General features: G+C 44.7%; 1 protein-coding gene across 1 annotated transcript; it reads left to right on the top strand.

Moving 5' to 3' along the window:
• Positions 1–3225: 3225 nt before the first annotated feature.
• On the top strand, positions 3226–25089 carry LOC8052797 (cytochrome P450 2H2). The gene is made up of 8 exons (XM_042290259.1): positions 3226–3530; positions 5385–5515; positions 12420–12526; positions 15336–15640; positions 17689–17804; positions 20080–20338; positions 23579–23769; positions 24867–25089. The coding sequence occupies exons 1-8, from the start codon at positions 3226–3228 to the stop codon at positions 25043–25045; spliced, it is 1593 nt and encodes a 530-aa protein (XP_042146193.1). The 3' UTR covers positions 25046–25089.

The following is a 25089-nucleotide window of genomic DNA, read 5'->3' as shown; positions in this document are numbered from 1 at the left end:
GATGGTACCTGTGTGCAAGAACGTGCCGAGGCTGTCATTTAATTAAATTCCAAAGAACATCCGGGACCGTGGAAAGTTACCTAAGCTAGTTTCGAGGAAAGACTGCAACCCAAATTAGTGACTCGCACTAGGGGTGAAGATGCTAGGTACATTCCAGTAGGTTCGTCTGAGAATGAGGATGTGTGGAGATGGATCTTTTCTTGGTCTGGATCATCCCTTTGCTCTTCTGTCTTGAAGTCCTCGGGGGTAGGAAGGAGCTACTTTTTATACAGCAAAGGTGTTTACTTTAGCCTGTACTCTTACCTGCAAAGTTATGACTGGAATCCGGTTTTCGAAGAACGTATCTGTCAACTCAGCGACTGAGGCGTTTACTGCAGTTCTGTCGAGCACCATGAATGCCAAACAAATACCCTTCGTGGTTTTCGTTGGAACTGGGGTGTCGTTTGCGAAAGAAATTGCACTATCACAGGATTTTTAAAAAGTCGGGTTTGGAAGAATGATTTTCAAAATTCGGTGAGTGAATGTGAGTGAATGATTTTCAAAATGGCTGTAAGAGATGAAAAAGTTCATGTATCTCAGACCGAGTTTGCTATGTATACTCTAACCCCAAAGACTTTTGTAAATTCGTAACCTCTCAAAGGAACAAACATAGCAATTGTGCTCCTTCTTTGCGGAATCGTTCCGGCTGTACGTCAAAACTACCCTTAGACTCGGGAGTCTGCTAGAGGCGTCACTGTCTCGTTCACCGCAAGCTCCCATGGGTTTTCGGATAAGTTTCCAGTATTGGCGAAGCTATATTGTATTTCGTTTGGCCATTATAAGTTTGTTCAATACGATTACAATTTGGAAGAGTTAAAAAAAATAAAAGGAGATATTTTAAATATATATACTGGTGTGCCATTTTGCAACATTTCAGCATAAAGATGCTGCTTTCCCGCTAAAATAACATAAATACAATAATCGCTAAGCATATGTTTTTTATGAATGCATCAAATAGATATAGAGGTGCTAATTTTTATATATATTATGTGATTGGATTCGAAGTAGTTTGTTGGTATATAATTTGTGAATATGGTCTCTAAAACGTTCTTACTTGACGTGTTTTGTACCATTCCCTCGTTTTGCATAGAATTATATTATTTTGTTGTAATTGTAATTTTTAATATATGTGTATATGTTGTTAATCTTTTATAAAATAAGTAAAACAGATTATTACTCCGCGCATGCTTCGATGTGAAATCGACGGCTGTGCAAATTATCATAGGGAAACCTTGGCAATCTCCGCGCCTCCAGCTGCGAAATTTTATATCTCCAGAATAAAAGTAGCTACAACGTTCAAATATAGCTGCATGCTCCCTCCAAGGGCATGGCTTTTACATAAAAGTTTTAATCTAAAAATATATGAGCCGAATCATCATTGTACTATCTGACGTGGAAACACTTCATATTGCCCGCAGTAATCTACCCGGATGTGGACAGTTGAACAAAATGTCGAAAGGTGAAAACAGCACCGAGCCTGATCTAAAGTAATGCTTATGAAAAAAAAAAACGAATCATTTCGGAATATTTTATGAAGAATATAATAAATAAGTCGTCGGTAGAAACAGGACTAGATCGCAAAGAGCACGCACATGCCGCGCAGGGACCTGTACCTTCGAAGGTTAACTGCGGCGGTAGAGGCCATGAGAGTGAAAAACAGGATGTCTGCGCAGATGGTTCACAGGATATGCGCTGCAGAGTTTTTGCCATCGTCAGCGGCAATAGTTAAGAAAAATTGCGTTTCAAATTATTTCTTTTTTTTTTTCATCGCATTTGCGGGCGGACTATAACCAGCTGGACGCACAACTTGTTGTTCGCTTAAATTCGCACAGTATTTTCCCTCGAGCTTTAGCCAGCCTCTATGTAAAATCCGATTCGAGGCGCATTGTTCTCACTCGAACGTTCATAATTATTAACTCGTGTTCTCTATAAACCAGCCGTTAGTGAAGATATGGCTATGGATGACACGCTAACTCACCGCAGTCATTCTCTCGGGGTGAGTAGGAACTTATTCTGGCTTTACCGAATGCGGTTACCTGTGAGCCAGGAACGACAAATAGCAGTCATGACGAGGAGTGGAACACAATCCACGTTGCTTTACACTTCAGTTACGACAAGAGCCGACGCCCGGATCTTATGCAGCCAATCAAGCAGCTCCAAAAGTGCGCCGTCACGGTGCTTGTTTCCTTCGTAGGTTTACTATCACCAGTCAACAAGTCAAGCATAGGAAAAAGCGCCAGATTAGAGAACATTCACTGGGCGTGATTCGTATAATTGGCAGTAGCAAACGCACATAAAAAGAGACAAGCGCATGACGTTGCATTTTTGGGGCTGCTTGTTTGGGTCCATGCGATACTATAGAGTCGGCTTCGATCGGACTGTAAGTGAAACCAAGTACAATCTACGGACGAGCGCTTATCATCTAGGTAAAAAATGCCGAGTCACTGGGCTGTAAACGCATGTGTTGCGTTTCATATTTCTCGGAAGAGAGCTACTGCGCACGCTCAGAAAGCCTTCTACAGCCCCAGAAGACAAAGATGGCTGCCCACACAGAAGGCGATTATCGCAAAGGTGCCTCGCGTAAGCGTAACCCGATATACGTACCCGAGGCATATTCCGGCACAATATCAAAATATTCTGTACTCGAGTTTACGATTTGTCCTGTGCGGTTCAGTGTGCAGCGTGGAGCAAGCAAGTAGTAAGGTCACATGTGGTGCGGACGGTTGCATACTTCCTTCATCTGTGACGTCTGCAACTCACTCTGTCATTTAACTTGAATCTACAAAAACAGTGAGTTTAAAAGTCCCTCGTTTGAGTGGCGACAAAAGTGCCGCCGTGGTTTTCAGAGGTTTCTATTTTCTTTTAATAAGGAAACTCTCTGTGTGTGATTCATATAGTCGGCCTTACAATGAGCCAGAGTGGACGCTACGAAACGACCCAGCCAATCCAGCGTTGTGAACATATCACGTGATACTCAAATGGCGTTCGATCGGCTTCGATGGCTCGTAGTGCCCTCCCTCGGTCCATCGTATGATAAAGCGGTGGATTTCAAACTTAGAAGGGACCTTTTACCTCCGAAGTTTTACAATGCATCAAACGCAGTATCTAAGGTGCGATCAGTTAACATTATTTAAAATAATTAAAAATTATATAGAGGACGATGTTCCCAGGCCTTGATTATTCTGGATGGTGTTGGCCAGTTGCAATGCGTTGGTAGTGCGTGTAGAAACTCTCAAATTTGACCTGCTGTGTCATCTCCCACCGCAATTACAGACGTCGGAACTCTTCCAATGGTTGTTTGGCACTGCGGTCGCAGCTTTAGCCATCTGGTTGCTGCTCTTAGTTCAGCGCAAATTCTTTCAACCACAAACGAAGAAGGAGCCTCCGGGACCCTGGGCGCTCCCCCTGGTCGGAACTTTGGGCATCAGCAACACCGCTTCATTGTTCCGAAAATCTGTCGAGTGGGCGAACCTTTACGGTCCTATATTCAGGTAAAGCAATCGCAATCACTTCAGTTATTTTTTTTTAAATGGTCTGTTTGAAAGAGTCTCTATTGGGAAAAGTATCGCCTTGCGTGAGTATGTAGTGGTAAAGCAAAGAAAATTGTTGTGTGTATGTCTATACAGCCGGAAGTTAGTTTGCCAAAGTGGGCGTCTGGTGTCTCAACAGTAGATGATCAATTTGGCCAGTGCGGTACAACCGCTAACCTGGGGTCTTTAACGTGCACCACGCAGTAGCGATACACGACCGCACCCGGTACGATGCTCATCCAGATCGAAACCGGCAAGGGCGGAGATTAAGCCCAGGATCCCTGGGTTTTGCAGCGCGAGTTTTTCGCTCCACGCGCTCCGAGCTAGTGTGCGCTAGACCACTCGGCCACCGATCCCCTATATGCAGCGGATGTAATAAAATATAGTGTATTAAACTCGATTCATTTTATTCCATAGCGTTTATATTGTACTTTGATTACAATATACTAATTATCAAATTAGAATTCAATATCTTATATCATATTATGAAGGCTTGCAGAGTAATGCCATCGCATGTTTTATCTGGTTATGATAACAGTATTCTTTTTTTTTCGTCTTGGCTTTCAGTTTAGCACCACATTGCGTAGCAACGCCTTTTTGAGCTAGTATTTTGCTACTGCGAATATGAATAAATATATCCTTTACTAGTCAATAAACCATTGCTGAACTTGTGTAGATAATAAATATTAAAATTTCCAGGTGAAATGTTCATTGAACACGCACTTTCAACAAAATTTAAAAAAAAAAAAAAAAAACTTGTAAGGAAGAAAAAACATTGTTTTCTTATTTCCTGACGAGTTCTTTTATTTTTTCGCTGAAATAGTTGATTTAGGCACCCACAGTGGCATTTCTTATTTTGACAATATTTGGTGGACGTCGGCTCATAGAGAGAGTTCGTCTTTCCCTTTAATGTGTTTTATCCAGGTAACGTCATGTTATCAAACTTCTTCGTTCTATTCCAACTGCTAGCGTCATATTCTCAAGGAATTTTAGCTCTCTGCGGTAAAGACTTTACTTATCAAGTCCAAAAACCTCAGGTCTTTTTTCTCTAGAACGTCCCGTACTGTAATGTACAGTTTCAATTATATTAGCGCCGCACAAATAAAAAAAAAACAATACGTACACGAAACAGAACTAAATATGCCTTTTTTGCTGTTTCAGACGAACGATAAAGCAGGTTCTAAATTTAAGGATGATCCGCCAATGATGTCCATGCATGTTATTTTCAAACCATTACTTCTCCGGAGTAGCAGAAATTTCATCCCAGAGCCATGCAGTTCTTTTAAAAATGAAAACAAAATTGACTAAGTAAAATTATATGAAATAGGATGGCACAAGAAGAGTCAAAATCGCTATTGTATTGTGATACGGTTCTGTCTTGCGTTCAGTGCAGATTTTCGTATCCTGGACCCAAGCCCAGTTATTTGCAACTGCAATTTAACTTAATATTTATAATATATTGCGGTGAGCAGAGCATCATACGAATTCCTAGAAAAAGGCAAGGTGATGCATATATCTATATATCATTCTACACGCAGTGCTTGCAGAATTACGAACATTTCGTATTAAAAGTGTTAATGTCAATTTGTTAAAAGTTAAGTCAATAAGCTCTCAGGCATTTACAATACTAACATACATGCTTCAGCGCAAAGGAACGTTTGGGTGTTCTACACGCCGATGGAGCCAGTTATCAACAGGCTTTTTCGATAGACTGAAAAGGGGACTTGATGCACACCCACTTTGAATCTACATTTTGTGGTGTGATTGTCGCATTGCATTTGTAGGTATCTAACATTTGAGCGCTTTTTCTTACAGAGTGCAAATTGGGACGGCCAACGTAGTCATACTAAACGACATGGAACACATCAAGAAGTTCTACTCTTCGAAAGAAGGCGTGATCCGTCCCACGAATGCGATCATCGATGAACTGCGACACGGGGCCACCAGTAAGTGTAGATGTTGGTCTAGCCAGTCTAGTTCAGTATAATTTACTAGCTTCGCGCATAACATGACCAGTAGTCATTACCACCATGTTGTCTTTTATAGGCCTGAAAGTTTAGGATAAGCTCTGATTCTATTGGTCTCAGGAGCTAAGATTTATGTTAGAAAGTATCATATGTCTTTTGTACATCTTTGTTACACTTTCAAGACGTTCAGATGCTTCATATGTACGATTATCCGAATAATAGGTGCTTCTGATAATAAGCGCGCTACCACTTTACATTCTACCGGGGGAAACAAAACCGAGACTGGCAACCCTCTGGAGCTTATCGGACGTTGAACGAAACTATAGTGTATCACTTTCGTTCGATCCACCATTTCTAATGCTTAGATGCCGCTCTAAAGGGGCTACTATTTTTAAAAAAGTGGATTTGGGGAAAGCTTATAACACGTATCCCTATCGAGCATTCCAACAGATGCTACCGTCACTCTATTTGGTTTGTTCGAGTTATCGATGATGTCCTTCGAACTTTGCGATACCTCTCACACATTCCAACAATTTGTTAACCACGTTTTTTTCTTTTTTCATTAACATTTATATTTGTTGACTACACGCTGTTGTTCACCAAGCGCGTGAAGAGCACGGCGGCCACGTACGATAACTTTTGTTTAATTGGATGCAAGAGAACTGGCTCGTCGTCAACGTCCACTGTGAGCGCTCGATCGTTCCAGCCTGTGTGAACAGGAACTGCGAGGTATTAGCTCCGGTACAAGTCATAGAGTAGCTGACGGACATGAGCACAGCGTGGAACGAATCAGCGACGAGACTTAAAGCGCCCTAGACACTCCCGAAATTTCGTTGCCGTCGTCGACGTCCGCATATTAATAAAACAAAAAGATGGGCGAGAGCCGTAAGCATCCAAGTCAGCTTCACTCGAACGAAGTGGCTTTATATTTTCAAATAGTGTATACATATATATAAATATCATGATAAATGATATCTCGACACCCAGATAGATTGAAAAAAGTATAACGCGAGATATCCTGAAAAGGGTATCCTTTATTGCGGTAATATTCCCGTAAGAAGCGCAACAGCGCTTTACGTATCTCCACAATGGGTATCTTTCAAGAAGAGTTCTGCGCGTGCGCAGGCCCCGCTCGGGCAGCAATTAAAGCGCGAACTACCATTCGCATCCGGAATTGCGAAAGGTGTCCCCCCCCCCCCCCCCCCCCCCCCGCTCCCCTCTGCCCTGCGCGACTCTCGTCCGAAATTGGTGCGATTTTCAGTAAGAGTGCAATTACAATCGGAGCGCACTGTCACAACGGCTCTGCGTCTGGTTTCCACCAAGTTGGTATTTTGTCACAGAGTCGGTGCAATCGATTTCTCCTCAACCGAAATGCTTGCAGCAGCTCATTAGCCAGCTGTCATCTGCAATAGCTGCGTATTCGAAAATAAATTTAGACACCTAAAAGCTTTTGGTTTAATGCTTAATTATTAAAAACTTCTAGTTGCATAGTGTATTCGTAAAACATCTGTGCTTAATAAGACGTTTTTGTTGTATTTTAGGCAAAGTCAAACGCGTCGCGTCCGTGTCCGCTGCAACTAACCTTGGGTAGAAAAGCCGGCCGCGCCGTCAGAAATCGCGCGGTTGTTGGAGCATCTGAAACCGAACATTGCGATAGCACTCGCTGCGTCGGCTGTCGCACCGATTTGTTTTGCACGGTCGCTGCACGTGAAACAGGCTTTAGGCGCTCGTTCCCGTGTTTTGCGTCGTCGTAACCGCACGCGTTGCATTATGGGACGTCACAGACCTATACACCAATTCGATTCCCCGCTAAATTTAGCGGGAAAATGACGTCACATGACTTCGTGTCACGTCACTTATGAAACAATTCAGTTTCTCCGCTAGATTTAGCGGGAAATTCGAAGTCACGTGGCTCTATCTCAAATTTAATTTTTCCGTAAATATAACGGGGAATCGAATTGGTTTTGGAGGTCCCATGTGAGGTCATTTTCCCCGCTAAATGTAGCGTGGAAACTGAATTGGTGTTTAGGACACGCGGCGTCGATTTTCAGCTAAATTAAGCGGGGAAACCGTGGGAGCAGGGGAGATTATGGAGCAGAAGGACGAGGAGGGGAGGAGAAGGAGGAGAGAGATGGAGGAAAAGGGAGAGAGGAGAGGAGGGGGAGGTGGAGGGTGGACGAGGTGGAGGAAGGGAGGAGGAGAGGGGAGGACAAAAAGGGAAGGATCCTTCGTACCCTCTCCACCTCCTCTTCCTGCGCACTGTCCCGTCACGGTATATCGGAAAATCAAAATACTTTATGAGCTGCATTTCGCATTACAGAGATTTGTAAACGACTTTCACCTTTAGAGCGCAGCTCCTAGGCGTCCGTTTCTGGTTTGAGCGGCGTGGCCCTCGCCGTCGCCGTCGGCGTCGGCGTTGGCGTAACCGCGCGGTACATTATGGGCAAATTTCCCCAATAAATTTGGCGGAAAATGTTCCCCGCTAAATTTTGCGGAAAATTTTCCCCGCTAAATTTAGCAAAAAAATTTCCCCGCCAAATTTAGCGGAAAAAATTTCCCCGCTAAATTTAGTAGAAAAATTTCCCCGGCAAATTTAGGAAAAAACTTGCCCCGCCACATTTAGCGGAAAAAATTTCCCCGCTAGATTTAGCGGAAAAACTTCCCAGCTAAATTTAGCGGAAAAATTTCCCCGCTACATTTAGCCTGAAATTCTTCACCTAAATGGGAGGAAAGGAGGAGGGGCATAGCCTCCTCGCCGTACCTTCCCCTCCTCCTCCTCCTCAAGAGCTGCGCTCTATTTCGGAGTGACAGGGGATTGTAAACGTCTTTCTTATTTTCCGTTGCTTAAAATACTCCAAAATATAAATGGGCCATCACAGCCAGTGTGGTCACTGACAACCTTAGAAACTCAGGACGTAGCAAACCCCAAGCATCTAATTATCGCTCCGCAGCCAATCAGATTGCGGCATTGGTCGATAACAACGTGGAAGAACCAATCACGAAGCAAAAACAGTGAATTAACATATTAGGCCATGCCCCCGCATTTCTTAAGCTGTTAATGAGCGTAGCTCTTGCTCTCAGTTGTACACTCCCAGATTCACGAGAGAGAGTGCATCAGCGCGCACACTATGACTAAAGGATCTTGCGATTGTGCATTCTAAGCTGCGCGCAATTTGCGAAGACTTTTGTGTACACCTGAGGCCAGATTACCGAAACGAGCGTATGCTAAAAATGTGGGTACGACAAAACCTAAGAACAAATTCGTATTCCCAAAAAGAAATTATCGTAAGTTTCGCGCAACTTACGATGGCATCCTACGACAGCTCCAGAAGTGTCTTACGCACTTCTTTAATGCGACAGCATTTTTAGCTAATTCACGCGGTTTTCACGATACACTCTCTGGCCTCGAATGCGCTATGCGTATGCGCCTCCGCGTACGCAGGACGTCCACATATGCAGGACGTCCGCATATGCCGGTGCCGCGCGCAGGCGGATGTCGTCCTGTATGTCGTCCTAGAGGTCGTCCGAGAGATCGTCCTAGTGGTCGTCCTTGAGATCACTCTAAAGGTCGTCCTAGAGGTTGTTCTAGACGTCATCCTCTAGGACGTCGTCCTCGACGTACTCCGAGACGTCGTTCTTGACGTTGTCTAAAGGTTGTCCTAGGGGTCGTCCTAGAGCTCGTTCTAGACGTCGTAATCGACGTCGTCCTAGACGGTTTCCATGAGGTTGTCCGAGAGGTCGTCTTTAAGACCGCCGTAGAGGTCATCCTAGACGTCGTTTTTGACGTCGTCCTCTAGAACGTCGTTTTCGACGTCGTCGTAGCAAGCAGATAAGCCCGCTCCGTGCATACACGGGGCGGCAGTACCCACACATTCACATTTGCGTCAAAGCCACGAAGCAACCACTCATGGCTGCGGCGCAAGCAGATATGTATACCCGAGCCAGGCATACACGTAGCGGCAGTACGCACTCATTCCCATTTGCGCTCAAGCTACGGAGCATTTATCGGCTTGAGTTGAGCTAGTTGGTACATGGTCAATGATGGTTGTGAAATAGCTTGAACAAAAAATAAGGAGGACACTTAAGACTGCTTCCACTGTAGGAACTCGAAAGCATTCTTGTCCTGCGGGTGAGTCTTTCGTGTGATGTTTCTACACCTATTAAAATTTAGGACGACGTGTAGGACGACGTGTAGGACGACGTCGAGGACGACGTCCTAGAGATCGACGCCAAGTACTGTGTCTAGGACGACGTCCAGGGCGATGTCAAGGACGACGCTGAGGACGACGTCAAGGAAGACGCTGAGGACGACCTCTCCGACGACTTCAAGGGCAACGTCTAGGATGACGTCTAGGACGACTTCTAGGACTACATCTAGGACGACCTTAAGGACAACGTCTAAGACGACGTCGAGAACGACTCCTAGAGGACGACGTCCCGGACGACATTTAAGACGACCTCAACGACGGCTGCAAGAACAGCGTCGTGCTTGAGCATACGATTGAGCGGCCGTCTGAGTGGCCATGTAAACTTTTTGGTACCTTTCGAGTCGCCGAGTGTTTTCACTCAAGGACTTTGAAGGTAGACTGAATGATGAGACATAGAAGACTTTCGTCTTAATAAACAATTACAGAGAGAGAGGATAAGACAAGCAAGAAGCTGCAATGATGGTGGGGAAACAGCTTGACCATTAAACGAATACACAGATACAGTAGATTAAACGATTACACAGATACAGTACATTAAACGATTACACAGAGACGAAGCAATCACTCAATTTCGAGGTGGCGCGCTGACGTCAATGATTGCGTCGTAAACCATTCATAAAGAAAGTGTTTACTCAAAATTCGCGTCGTCATGTTCACAGTGAGCTGCGTCGTGAGTCTTATAACGAATTCTATCGCAATTCATAGACAACCAACAATAGTGGTTTCCGCAGTCAATTTTTGCGTTCAAATCATCAAAGCCGACAGTCTCGTTCAGTTACTGCGTCGCGACGACCAAAGGACATTTATTTTTCAACGTGCTCTTCACGCGCGTCTCGACTTCAAGCAGCAAGAAGAAAAGAAAGTACTTGAAACCAACCACCACGGAGATGAACGCCGCATCCACACACATTCGGAAAAAGCTACAAGGACAACGACCCCACCCACCAAGCGACCGCCACGGCCAAGGTGGATAGAAGGGTAGGAGAGGGGATGACGTCAGCCGGGTAGCCTCCACAAGCCATGCTCCCTTGACGCCTCGCCTCTTTCTCATTTTCGTCCTTAGTCTCTTCACTTACCACGCCAACGTGACCACATCACGCGACTGTAGCTAGCCTTCGTCTAGCTATGGGGTACTAGAATACACCACCGTCTAGCCTTCGATCTGATAAAGCCTACCGGACGGTGCGCGCGCAAGCCTGCAAGGCGTCCTTCTACAATCAACCATCCATCTCACACGTGACATGTCACGCCCACCAATTGCCAGAGAGATTTACGGTCGCGTTGGCCACAACATCGTTTAAACTTTTTATGACTAGGCTTCACCAAAATTGCAACGTGCCACCTCCTAGTACTTCTAACCTCCTTGGCCACGGCTTACCTTGGCAGAATAGATGCCTAGCGAGGCACTCCGACCTGCTCCGACGCAGCGTTGCTCCCACGGTTCCTGGCCAAGACCGTCTGCCCGCGATCGGCTGGCTTGTTGGAATATGACCGCGCGACCCTTGTGGACCCTTCCCGTATGAATAGTTTGATCGCTGACATAAATTTTCGATTATGAGATCAGTCTCTTCCCCTTGTCATCTCCTTGTTTTCCCAGGGAGCGGTAACGAACGCTTTCTTCGAAAAGGGACTCTCATCGATTCTATCTCCTTGTTTTGTGTGATATAGAGCTCAAATAAACGCCGTATGGATTAACATCGCAACATAGGGTAGGCACGTACACTTTCTTATTAGCATGTCCTTTTTATTCCGACATGACGGTACGTGAACGCTATCGAGCTATAGCAGTTCGTGGAAGCTACGCAATGCCGCTCCAACCTCTCCCTGCGGAGTGTCACGTCAGCATCGAGTTGCAATTGTAAAAGATCGGTCCCAAAGCGCTTACCAAGACGCGGTCCAACAGCGCAAATCCAGCGCTTCGATATGACGCTCGCGACCACTCCGAGTGTAAACAGATATTTGCGTGGCTCTTGCTTACACTCTCGTAGTTCAAACGTATCCTCTTGGACGTCGGCTCGCTCCTCCATCTCCGAGGCCGCGAAAAACGCCGCGGCAATTTGTCTCCATGAACGCCGCTTTGCAGACAAGTGGAGCGGGCCGTCTCCTTTTAGCAACGATGATGTTCACTTTGTAGAGATCGAGTTCGTAGCAGCCGGCGAAGGCGGTTATCTCGACCTCGGCATTCGGGCCCGTTTAAATCGCGGTAGCCTCGACATATCAGTGCACGGACACGATCCCCAAAAAAGCGCTGGTCGAAGGGTCGCCTGCGTTTGTTGATACTAAAAATCCATGTGCTCCGAACCACGCCAAGCTTCGATTGGTCGTTCGTTTTCCCGAAGGCACTGTCGTCATACCTACAGCCCGACCGGGGATCGGGAGCTTGCGGGACACCGGAAGCTCTACTTTTCCCGTACGAGAACGCCGCTTTCCTCCTCTCACTTAGGAACGCGTTCGTGAATACCGATTTCTCCTCTTCTTACGTTGTTCGTAACTTACGAACTTCTTAACTAAGTTGTCGTAGCCCAAGAAGTTCTTCGTGGATCTGGCCCCTTGTTAGCAAATTATTTCAATTGGGTTGTTTTGGGGTCAACTAAGCATTTTGCCTTTGCACGCGCACAATGTGTAATAGTCTTCCTGGATGCTATTACAAGTGAGCGCACCTTCAGTTGTTACAGGCGTTTCGAATCTTAACGGAAAAGCATGGACTCAAAACAGAAACTTCAGCCTGCGTGTATTTGGAGATCTGGGCTTTGGGCATCCCTCCATGGAAGACCATATTATGGTAAGCGAATTTCCTGATGGAGAGTTTTAGTAGGTCGTTCCGGTGACTCCGATAACGGCACCCGATAGCCCACCGCCGCCCTTGCGCTTGCACAACACCGGCTAGGTGACAAGGCCGTAGTGCTGACATTTCTGCGTCACCAGCGAAGACTGACCCTGGACAAAGATTGGAAACAAGTGCCGCGTCAGCGCCCGGCTTCGGGTTGAGTTTCAGCCGAACATTGACGCAATCGTGTGCAATCTGTTCCCAGTGTTGGCCTTCGCTGATGACGGCATATCTATCAGCACTACGGCTTTGTTATCTATAGTCGGTTACGGGTTAAGAAGGTAGCGGCAAATGCCCCTCAAAGGGAATCAGATATAATGATTAAAAAGCGCAACAGGACAACGTACAAAAGAAGGAGACACAGACAGACTGTGTCCGTTGTCCTGTTGCGCTTTTTAATTATTATGCATGAATCACCAACTCGCCCAACTTTCTAACCTAATCATATATCCCTCCGCCACCTCCGCATCCAATAGCGTCCCATCGTTTCCGTGACGTCGCGGCCAACGCGCTAGGAGGGTCTTGCCTTTCTGTACATATTAGCTTTATCTTTTGACTTTGACTTAGCATTGTGGAAGCCACGAGAGGGAGATTAGAGTTTTCCCCCACCGACGGAAACGAATACGGCTTTCGGGGATTAGCTTCCCCCTCCGATGGATACAAAGGCTGCTTTCAGGGGCTCGGTTCCCCCTCCAATGAATACAAAGGTCGCTTTCTTAAAAAGTGGGATCGGAGACAAGTGGGAATCCATTGAAGCGGAAAAAGGAGCATTTCCAGTGAACTCTTCTTTCGACTGCGGAGAGATTTGAAACGGGCGCATCACGCTTGTGGGAGGAGCTTCTTATACCTTCTTGACTTGCAACCGACTATAGGAGGTTTGTCATGCATCATATCGTTATCGGGGGTATCGGAGGTATCTGAACGATCTACTAAAACTATCTATTAAACGAGTCACTGTAGTGGCAATAGCCGGGGCACTATCAATAAAGTAAATGCGACTGAAAATATATTTGGACTTCAGGCTCTGAAAGTGTAGTCATTGCAGGACGCAAACTAACCGTTCCAGTTGAGATATTGGCGCTTTCGAGGGGGCCAACCATGAAGAGGGCCTGCATCACGAATATTGCATATCTTGTAAATTGGACAATCACGGTTGTCTTGCTCGGTGTAGTACAGTGTTCAGAATTCTAAAACCACGTATACAGGGTGTTTCAGCAAACTTGTGCCAAGACTTAAAAGGAAACTGGTGCGCGCTACCGGTGTCAAATCAATGCAGTGCTGCACGCAGCCCCCTCTTGAGCAAGACAGTATATTTTTCGCGAAGTGCCAGACTGGCTAATTAACATAAACAATTTAGCCAACTTCTTAAACACTTATTTGTGCGTAAACCGCCCAATACAAAACTTTTAGTGAGTGTTAAGGAACATCTCCTCGTGCCGTTTCCAACAAGGTACCTTTCGCGTGTTAAATTATTTCGGGCTTTAAAGAAATCGAACGAGGTTCTAATAATTCGCCCGTAAATACTAATATCGCAGTTTGCTAGTGAGTGAATATCTTAAAGATATCGCGCGCCTTTTTTAGAGTGCGAAACATTGAGACACAGAAAAGCGTACATGGAAACGATATGGCGGGATGTTTAACATCACACCTTACAATTCTTTTAATATTAGAGCGTTAGCGCACAAAATATATTATTTAAAACATTTGCTCGTTATTCAGGTTAAGCAGTCTTTTTTTGACATTCCAAAAAACAAATCCTTGACCTGCTCAAGAGGGTTGTGAACAATACTGCGTTAAAAAATGGCGCAGCTTGCGCCATTTTTTTTTTTTTTACGTGTTTTGGCTAAAGTTAGTTGAAACACCGTTATAATGTTCTGGCAATGCCTAAGTGATCATAAGTACAAAATAAATTAGCCCTCCAGACGTTCAAATTGCAACAGTCACCGTCGATTTTTAGCCTTTTTCTGAAGAAATATCGGGGGCTCTTCACTTCTTACCCGCTTCAGCATAAAACATTTTTTTATATCATACTAGTGTTTTAAAAATATCGAGAGAGGGTTAACAAAGCGGTAAAGGTTCAACAAAAACTTTTAACAAAAGAAGTGAAACGGACCTGACTAACGGAAGTGAGTAACCGAAGTCTGCAACGGAAGTGCAACACAATAGAGCAGCATGTAATTTACGCGACGCCTCCCCCCCCCCCTCCCCCTAAATATAGTGGAGAAATTGCGTTAGTATATACCTCTCTTCAAGTTTTTCATCTAAATCTTGAATGAAACTCCCACGCTAAATTTAGCGGAAAACTTCAATTGGTGCATGCACCTGTTAAACACCCAACCAATATTAGGCTGGAAACACGCCGCACATTTTGTTTCTCCCGGCGTAATGCACAATTTGTTTTATCGACCGAATCTCATAAAAAATTCGTCACGAAGAACCGTCACATCATTTTCCTCACGAGAGAACGGTGGAACTTGACATCGCCTGACTACGTCATGTAACCAAGTCACGTGAGGTCATGTGACCTCAAGTCATGTGACGTCAATCTTTTTGCTAAATCTGGCGGTGGAAACGATGTCACGTGAGGTGAATTTCCTCGATAAATTTAGCACGGTAATTGACGTCACGTGTCCACGTCCTGTTGACTCAAGTCACGGGACGTTAATTTCTGCGAGGTGCAAGTTTGCGCTCAACACATTATTTGCTCCTCGGTCTTCGTCAGCGTAATCAAGCTTGATTAAATTTATTATTCTTCGTCACGCAGGAAGAGCTTCAGGATTTGGTCAGCCAAATATCAGACAACGCAGGTGGCTTCATCAACGTCAAGGATTACGTCATAGCCAGTGTGGCCAACGTCATCGCTGCTCTCCTGTTCGGACGAAGATTCAATTGGGGGGGCGACAAGCATGACTTCTTAGTCAAGCACCTGAGAAATGTCCTGGATGGTTTCGAGTCCGGCTTGGTGGTAGAAAATAAGCCCAACTGGCTCAGTACAATCACGGCCAGTCTTCCCATAAGTAAACCTGGTGTCATGCGAAGATCTCGAATCCTGCTACAAGAGTTTGTCAGGTAACCGTCTGCATCTCATCAAAAAAAAGAAAACGAAAAAAAATAAAGCATCACACCAAGTACCCCACTTCACTGAAAATATACCGGGAGTCATACAAAATGCATGGCTTATGATGCAAGAATGTGTCAGGTAACCGTCTGCGCCATGTCAGAAAAAATAAAAAAATCGAAAACCCACATTTGTTAACATGCGAGGGATGATCAATACGGTCTGCCTCCTAGGTTGTCACTTTTTTATTCAGCGATAGAATTGAAAGATATGAATGTTGGGAAACTCCTCTTTCCCAGCAGCACATATAACTCTTCAGTGTGGTACGTCCCAGCCGGTGGTGATGCACTTCAGTTATTGCTGCACTACTCTCCGTATGCCGTCGTATGTGAATAAAGGGATGCTGAACCGTAATCTGGAGCTCACAAAACAGGGCTGGACGGATAGGCGGGACGCTGCAAAACACCAAAACATCAAAACATCATTCATACAGCAATATCTCTGACGGATGGCCGTACTTTTGGAGAAGTGTACGATTGAGCAATGCCAACGAGACATCTCATGTCACGATTCTCATTCCCTCCTCTCTTCGCTTCCTTTTTTCACAAAAATATGGTCATCCGTTTGAGATATCAATATGTGAGTGATGTTTTAGAGTTCGTTTCGTCCCGTTCAAAGTTTCCGCGGCCTTATTTAGTGAAATCCAAATTTCGGTTTAGCACCGCTTTAAGGGCGGCTGTCGACGACAGCCAAGGCGCACTGCATCGGTAACCTCCTTGTCAGACGCAAACCATCCACCCTTTATATGTTCCTATATTTTGAGAAACAGCTAAAACTCTGATGGCGTGAGGTCCAGGCTATACGGGGCGCAAGTTCATCTACTTTTTGCGCAGGGGTTTCGATGATGTCAGAACGTCGAACTCTGGTTGGCTCTCATTGGAAGGACAGTGGGTAGACCTCAAGGATGCTAGAATTGAGGTCTACCCACTACTTTACAATCAGAGCCAATTAGAGCTCGGCGTTCTGACGACACCGCAATCCCTGCGCAAGAACCAGACGAAACTTGCGCTCCGCAAAAGGTGAATGAGTCAAAACATCTGGGAACTGCAGCTCTTCCAGCACGGCGTTGGTCTAGCCAACAGCCACCCTCAATCATCTACGACAGCATGCGAAGAAAAAAGTGAATAAAAAAGTTACAGCCTAGGAGGCAAAACTCAGTGATCACGCCTACTTCGAATGCTTCGCAAACTAACAAAATATAGGCACTCTTTGACTGTTCTTTAAACTTAGTTTAGTAGTGCAAAACAAAGTTCCACTGGAAGCGAATGTCAACCGTCCAAAGTGACTAAGGGTTAGCGGATATTCTAGACAATGTTGAAAAATACACGCGGTTATAATTGGATATTATCAAAAACAAACGACATGTATCTCGTCATTGTATGCAAAATGTACTTACGAAATGACATTGGAAGACCAAGGCTAATGTGTGCTGCAGACCAAAAAACTAGCTCTTCGATTAGATGTTTTCATACATATTTGTCCCAGAGTGACTCGTTGAAATTGTCTGGAGACTATCTTTCAGGAAATCGTCTTCAACACGATTAGCGTGTTACGTAAATGCAAGCAATCATTATTGTAGGAATGCGCAATGCAGACGTTAGGAGTTAGGAGTTAGTCCTGACATACTACATGCCGAATTGATTGCTCAGCTCAATGACTCGGCACCATGTTCTTCAAGTATTGCACGATGCACACGACAGGGCACCTGCATTAAACAACAGTTTGAGGGTCTTCGGGTGTCCCTCGATAGAGAGCTCAAAAATGTGCTACTCAACTGAATTAAACGAATCGATTAGAATTACTTGCATCTTCTAAAGATATCCAGATTGCGGACGCATGCATTTGTTACAACCCATTGTGCATTTAATAAAAAAATAACGGCGAAGTTATCGACAATGATCAGGTTATGCATGAATACCTGCGGTAGCCAGATGCTTGGTAATCATGTCACGATCCGTTTCATTGTATTCACGCTTTTTTTTCTTTCTTTCCGGTGTAGAGACCAAATCAGAGAACACAAAAACACACTGCCTCAAGACTTCAATCGAGATTTTATCGATGGCTACCTAAAAAAGACGATGGAACAACAATCTAAAACAGAATCTTATTTTGACGGTACGTAGTCAGAAACCGTTCTAAAGTCGACATAAAATGATATCACGTATCTTTTTTTCGCCGTAATCTGGAAAACGGCGAAGAACACAGGGACCGCTTATATCCGCACAGGTTTCAAAAAACATAAATGCAAATAACGACTTTTTTGTTTCGCTTAAATAGAGTAATCAATCAAATCTAGTGCATTTGTAATGGCCGTCGGATGCCCGGTGCAGAGCGGAGGCTTATCGCAAGCACTCGTTAGGAACTGGTGCAATTTTGCGAGACTAATAGGCAACTTTCTTGGTAAATTTAACGCAGTTTTTTAACTTTTTTTTTCATAGGCGTGCAAGCGCACGCTCGCATCTACAGCACTAAAAATGCGAATATGGAGCGCGTTTGTATCGCTCCAAATCAACCAAAAAAATGTTCAGATAAACTATCTTCCTGTAAGCCCACCTTTATCTTTATGATTTATTCTACAGCATGCAATCTACCATCGTGTAACTTGCTCTTAATCTGTTTCCAAAATGCAACGCCTCGTGTTGCTTTTTTAGGCACCCGGGTTATAGCTCGCACAAGGTTTCCCCCTGCAATTGTTTTTATCGCTTTTAATAACGTATTTATCAAAGCGAAACTTTTTTAGGGATGCCTCCGAGGACCACGCCAATCTATTAACGCAACTGATCGGTTCGTAGTATTCCGTTTAAAACAATTTAAATTAAAGTTAATTCTCCATAAGTTAAGACAAAATGAAGAAGGCCTCCATGAAGTTTTAGCCTTACTAAAAGCCGAGATGTTCTCGACAACAAAAAAGAAAATAGCAAAGGAAACACCAGGCGTCGCCAGACATGAACGCTTCCTGTAGCTCTGAAGGTCTGACATATCTTTTTATTTTCTATTGACACCCCACTCAATAAAATAAACACTGCAATATTCCTTATTTCCAATGTAAAAATCGCATTTTCTTTTCTTCCTTTATTTTTTTTTTTATTCGGCGTGTTTTTGAGGAACGGTGCAATTTACATTCATTTTTTTAAGTGCAGGCATTAACTCCGCAAATTTGTCTCGGTGGTTATATAATCCTTATTCGATTATTTGGTGAAAATATTGAAATTATAGTTAGTTTCACCTTAGGTACAGACGCAGCCGACGCTACGCGCTGATAAGACAAATTAGCATTTAAAGCGCACCATTACTGTGTTCGTCATGCTTCTGTGCGTGTTCTGTCACCGTCGGAACAATCATGAGCAGAGAAGGCCCAGTGTCTTGAGCCTTCGAAACGGTTTCATTGGTGCCATTCGCTCGTAGCATTGGCTGCATCTGAACTTAAGCTGAAACCAAGCTGAAACGAAGTGCAGCTCCCGCTTATGCATAAGTTGCAATAACAATACACACATAAAAGCTTATCAACGCACTTTCGCCGCACCGATCGTGCGACTTATACAAGTGTGCGCCATGCAAAGCTACTTCGGTAAAAACGGCTGTTTAGATGGGCCGTCGACTTAAGCAACGGGACGACTCAAGACAGACGGGAAAATACAAATATTTTTCAGCAGATCTGTATCTCAATTTGTTTTGATTTCCAACATGGCTTAAGCAATAATTATGCTAGGCACTTGTTCACTCTTATTTACATTACTGCTCATTGGGAAACGACACAAAAATCAAGCTAAGAAACCAATGGTGCTTCAAAAAAAGCGATTCGATCCATCGTGCGTCTTTGTAATAATATTTCCACGCCTGATAATTTTAAGAAGCATCGCTTCCTTACTAAACAACAGTTGCATTCAACTTACAAAAGAACATTGCATTATCTTAAACTGACACGGAGTCGTGTTACACCCAATTTACCTTAAGAGATTAACTCACTACAACTTAAAATGTGTGTAATATGCTAGAGGACAAATACGTACGAGCTATGTTTAACAAACATTGACACTGCGAATTTTCTAGCTTCTAAACATATGCGTCTTCAAATTTTGAATATGGCTGAAAGAGTAAAGCCACAAAGCTACATAAAAAAAAATTATATTTTCGATCATAATATCTTGCATAGCCACACCAAAGCAACCTTCCTAACTTATGCGTGCTTTGTGTCTGTTTTGCCGCTCTGAAACGTACGTGGAGCACGTGACCTTCTTCAGGAATTATTATGCGCATTATATCCCTGCCACCCCAATCTAAAATGGCTTATAAAATAAAAATAAATTAAATTGGCATTTCGCCGTGTGTATACTAGAGTCGATCCAAAGCAACAAGGAGCGTACGTTATCTCTCTCTCGCCCGTGTACAGAACGCCACCTGCTGAGAAATATTTCGGAATTTCTTGTGACCGGCACGGGTCCAGCTTCCATGAGGATCTTCTGGATGCTTCACATTTGTGCCCAGAATCCGGACTCAGTGCAGTCCAGAATCCAGAAGGAAATTGACGACGTCATCGGACTTCAGAGACAGCCCAAATGGGAGGACCGCCAGGCGATGCCTTTCACCATGGCCACCTTGAAAGAGACAATGCGGTGGAAGACGTTGAGACCCATCGGGGGCTCCAGAGGGTAAGAGCATCCTATTCTAACTCACTTTCGTACAGCGATAGCGATTAGCACCCGTTTTGAGCAAAATTCGGCTTCGCATGTGCGCGAAAACCCCCGTGATAGCAACGAGAAAGTGATAGCCCGTGGCGCAATCACACTCCCCATGGTCGTCACCCCTCGCACAACGTCATCATCTTTGGCAGGGCGCTAAGAAATAGTTTAGTGCGGAATAAAATTTACTCCGCGAAGATCCTATGAACTCGGCGCCGACAGCTTTTGCGTAGTAGAAGCGGCTGGATGAGCGCAGTTTTTCCCTTTGAAAAGCCGCCACCTATCGTGGTGGACAGTTTTCGAGACAAAGAAGAAAACCGTCTCGGCTGTCATGGCGGATCCGGTATCTCGGCCCGCTGGTGGAGTCCTCTCTCTCCGCGCAGCGCCACACCGCGACAGCGCGGTCAGCGCGATAGGTATACGTTCTCTCTGAAGAGGGCTGTTCCCACAGCTAGAGGAAAATGGGGTGCTGTGAGCGCGCTGCCTTACGCAAATGAGCGGCCTAGAGTGTGTTCTTTTGTGGCGAATTAGCGTGGTGCTTTCAGTGTGCTCTCCAGTGCTCTTTCCAGAGCGCGTGAGATCGGGTGGTGGAAAGGAAATGCAGTGACCCGATCGGCTGGTTCCTTCCCAGAGCGCCCCTCCCTCTCGCAGTGCTCCCTAGCGTTCCCGTTTATCGCAGCCGGAGCGCAGGGCGGCGCAGGCGCCACGCGGTACGTGGACGGGAGTCATTCCTTGATTGCGACAGCAGTGGTCTGCCGGGTGCGGCATGATGTCGATGGAAATTTGGTACTCAAGGTACTTTCAAGTTCGATGGTGCGAGGATTACAACGGACGGGACGACATTCTTTTGTGCCAGTGACCGAAAAACTCGGCGTGGGAAGCATTTCCCGTGCTTTAACGAGACCGTTCATCTCGCAGTGGTGAACCGATAAACCTAATCGATGCAGAAATAGCTCCCAGAGCTCGAAGCTCTTTTGCAGGGTTTTGTGAAAGCATCAAGGAGTTTTCAGTTTTGGTAAAAGAGCGATCAAATGTTTGTGTTGTAGAATAAATGAAAATCCAACTTTAATAGACCCCTCCAAAGGTCCCTGCATGCAATACTACGCGCGTTTCATTGTGGGGATTTTCGGCCATGGAGAGGAGTGGAATGGTTTCGATTTCGATTGCCCCGCTGGCGAAGTAGTGCATCTCAGCACTGCATGAAAATAAAGAGAGCGCTCATTTGTACTGCACCCATTCATCTTTGTTAGAGCCCCCGTTGAAACACAGATTTCCAGCGACTGCGAGGACCTTTTCAGGCATAGCAAGAAGTAGGAATACGGCCGGCCGCTTCACATACTTTTCTAAGAGCCTGACTATCACTCCAAAGTGCTTCATGACCCTCCCGCCTGAGGGATAATTTAAGAAGCATGCATTAGGGAGAAGATTGAGCAGGGCAGGATGCCTGGCCTAGTGTACTTGATGTTCCACGTTTTTTGCTGTTCCTGTTTACATGCAAAAAACCTAGCACGTCAAACCCCCTCCCCTTCCAAATATAAAACCAACAGTAACAACAAACAAAAAACGTTTCTTAGCACTTGATTTCTATTGGTAAGCAACATTTACGGTATTATGAAGTTAAGAAAGGTTACACTTTCGAAAATGCAAGCACTAAATTTGGTTGTGACGGGATGTGGGGAAGTGAGGTTGGCAAATGGAAACTAATACTGTAGCCAAGCCGCTCCCAAGGTGCTTTGCACGGCACTGCACCGGTATAATTGCTCTGAGTTTGCAAGACGTCTATTCAATCCTATTTCTGGCACAAACCGATACCTTTATTTCCCGTGGGTGATGCTTAGACCATAATCCACTGTGAAAAACAAAAAGGTGGTTTAGTTACCATTTGATATTTGGCAGTTCTGCCGTACGCATGACTGCTATCGCATCGCGTTCACTGTCGAAAACGCTATGAGTTGACAGCTATTTTCGAACATTGGTATTCGCTCTGTCCGCGAAGATCGATGCGCATGCCGCTGATTGTTCCTCTTTTTTAGCACGTCGCTGCGCAGAACATCCGTCAGAATCATTTCACCACGTTGTGAGGTGAATTTCACTTGATCGTTCATCGTACGCCGTAGAAATGTTTTATGTATTTATCACCAATCTCGAGAAGTTGCACATCCGTGACTGGCCCGAGAGTGCTAGAATGCTCTGAGCCCAGCAGTTGCGATCGCTTGAGAAGGATCCCGAGTGGATCTGGCGTCCAGGAGGAACCGCTATGTTGAATCAAGGTCACTGGAAAAAGGCTGCCACCGGAATTCGCCATCAGTAAAGTATATTTGGCGCTAACACTTCCCCCCTCTCTCTCGCCCCTCTTCCCTCGTCGCCGCCGCCGCTTCGGGGTTCTGAAAAGTTTCTACACGGCCTTCCCTCAGTTCATCTCCCAGATACGGCCATTCCTCGCAGCTCTCTGTCCGAGGATGATATTGGACGAAAGACCGCACGAGAATAGCAGAGGGCGCAGCACACCAACATGCACGAGAGTCAGCGCACAAGCGCCTTTCACACATCCCTAAATGTATACATCTTCTACAATTATTGCACCAAAAGCAAAGCTCCCAAAGCTCATATCTGAAAACATATCGACTATAAGTAAATCTCCCAAAGCGCATCTTTCAACAACGCAACAGCTGCCGTTGTTAATTGCGGAACACTTTTGTGGCCACTTGCAAACTTCTAATGGAAAGTGATAAAAAATGAATTTTCTTCTCGATCTAAACGTCCGGTGACAACGTATTTGTTGCTCAATTTAAATCGGAGTCTCTCGCAGTAGCAGAGCATACATCCGTATCCTTGTGGAATATTAACCCAACATACATTAAGAAGAAAATGCTTGACAGATTGTAAGAAAAGGACTTACAAACTAACCTCCTGGAAATGTCGGAATGGCATCCGACTCTTCACTTAAGAAATTGAACCTTGTAGCCTCTAACTGAGATGTTGACTGCTACTTTGAGGCTTTAATAAGTTCATTTCCGTGTGTTCGGAATATATTTCTATGGTACTAAGTTTCACTTGCTTCGATTAGCAACGTTGTTTTTTTTTTGTTTTGTTTTGTATTTTGTAAAATATGGCAGAATGAAACCTGTGCTTTTGTTGAAGAGCCCTTAAAGAATGAGTGTTTTGGGAACAAAATAGTAGCAGAGTTTTTTTCTTATTATTATCGCGCAGGATACAAGAAAACACCTTCATTGGCGACTACTTCATACCAAAAGGCACGATCGTTTTGTTGAATTCGAGGACGGTGCACAGAAATCCAGACTATTGGAAGAATCCCGACGAATTCGATCCGACGAGATTCCTGACGAGTGACGGCACTGAACTCGTGAAGAACGAGGAAAGCTTTCTTGCGTTTGGAGCTGGTAAGTAAAGTAGGCTTATATATCTGTTCGAATTTATGAGAAAACCAACGGTAACCAGATTAACTCAGTTTTGGAACTTCCGCGGAGTGTGGTACCCCCTCTCCCCTTCAAATCCGTCAACCTTCGCTCGAAGCGTCATCTAGAGGCTGCGTATCAAAACTGTGTACTCCGTATAGTACGATGAAGAGTCATCTAGATGCTGTGCTTGAAAACCAGTGTATTCCATACAATACACTGTAGGTGCCATAGAAGCTGACGCGAAAACGTTGGTGCGTTGAAAGACGGGAGGCGGAGGTTAGGGGGTGAGGGGATTACTGCTCGGGAAAGGGGCATTTATGGGCACTTCCGTAACTGCGTAGATCTAATAAAGTTGGAGCAAACGAATTCGAGCTACTTATGTTAGAAGGATTTGCAATGGCCTAGCTACTATGAAAAAAAAAAGAACTACGAACTAAAACATTACCCAATATCACTGATGCAAACAAGCTAAAAGATTATTTTTGTTTGGCTACTTGGTGCACGTACTATGAGAGTCTAATAAAATGTAACAATTAAAAAATGGTATTAACTTGATTTGAAATTACATATAGCATAAAAGTGTAATAACTTTAGCTGACATATAGCTTGCCCGCGAAAGCAAAAGTTGCTTGCATGTGGAACCAGGCGGCCAACAAATCACGATATAAGAGAGTGACTATAATGAGGTTACATAATGATAATTGCTTGGACATATATGACACCAGTCCCGTACTTACATTTATTTTATGCCATACCGAAAGAAGGTGCGCAAGGGCAAACTCTGCACTTGCGCACCTTTATTTATGGTCTCAAATAAAAGGTATCAAAATAAAAATGCAGATAAAACAAAACTGAGTACTCTTTAGACCACGAAGTCGTCAAATTATATTGCCTTCGAATATCACGCTTCGGCCGTCCTCATTGGAAATTGCAAAATGTGTCATGATACTGGGTGGTCATTTTTACTGATACACGTCCTCGGAATCTACATGTGCTCCATATTCGCCAGAAAGTCTGTAGAGCTATTGGTCATCTTTAGTAAGGGTCATTTATCTGCTCACATTTTATTCTATATTCAGGCAGAAGAAATTGCCTGGGCCAGAACTTGGGCTACGTCCAGTTGTTCCTCTACATCACTACTCTTCTGCAGAAGTTCAGCGTTTTCCCCGAAGACGGACACCAGGCACCGGACATCGGCTCCCTCGACACCACCACGGATGATCCGCGTCTTCAAAAATTGCGCTTTGTCCTTAGGTAACGTCCGCGCCAACGAGCGAATTCTGCGGATGCCAGATATGTGCA

Source organism: Ixodes scapularis, unplaced genomic scaffold, assembly GCF_016920785.2.
Source record: "Ixodes scapularis isolate PalLabHiFi unplaced genomic scaffold, ASM1692078v2 PGA_scaffold1__304_contigs__length_218370807, whole genome shotgun sequence".
NCBI classification, from domain to species: Eukaryota; Metazoa; Arthropoda; class Arachnida; order Ixodida; family Ixodidae; genus Ixodes; species Ixodes scapularis.
Note: the sequence above shows the minus strand (reverse complement) of the source record. Positions and strands in the feature narration are given on the sequence as shown.

Coding starts and splice junctions, on each gene's coding strand:
- LOC8052797 (XM_042290259.1), top strand. CDS start 3,226: ATGGTGTTGGCCAGTTGCAATGCGTTGGTAGTGCGTGTAGAAACTCTC. Junction 5,516..12,419: donor ACTGCGACACGGGGCCACCA/GTAAGTGTAGAT, acceptor CAGTTGTTACAG/GCGTTTCGAATCTTAACGGA. Junction 20,339..23,578: donor CCCATCGGGGGCTCCAGAGG/GTAAGAGCATCC, acceptor ATTATCGCGCAG/GATACAAGAAAACACCTTCA.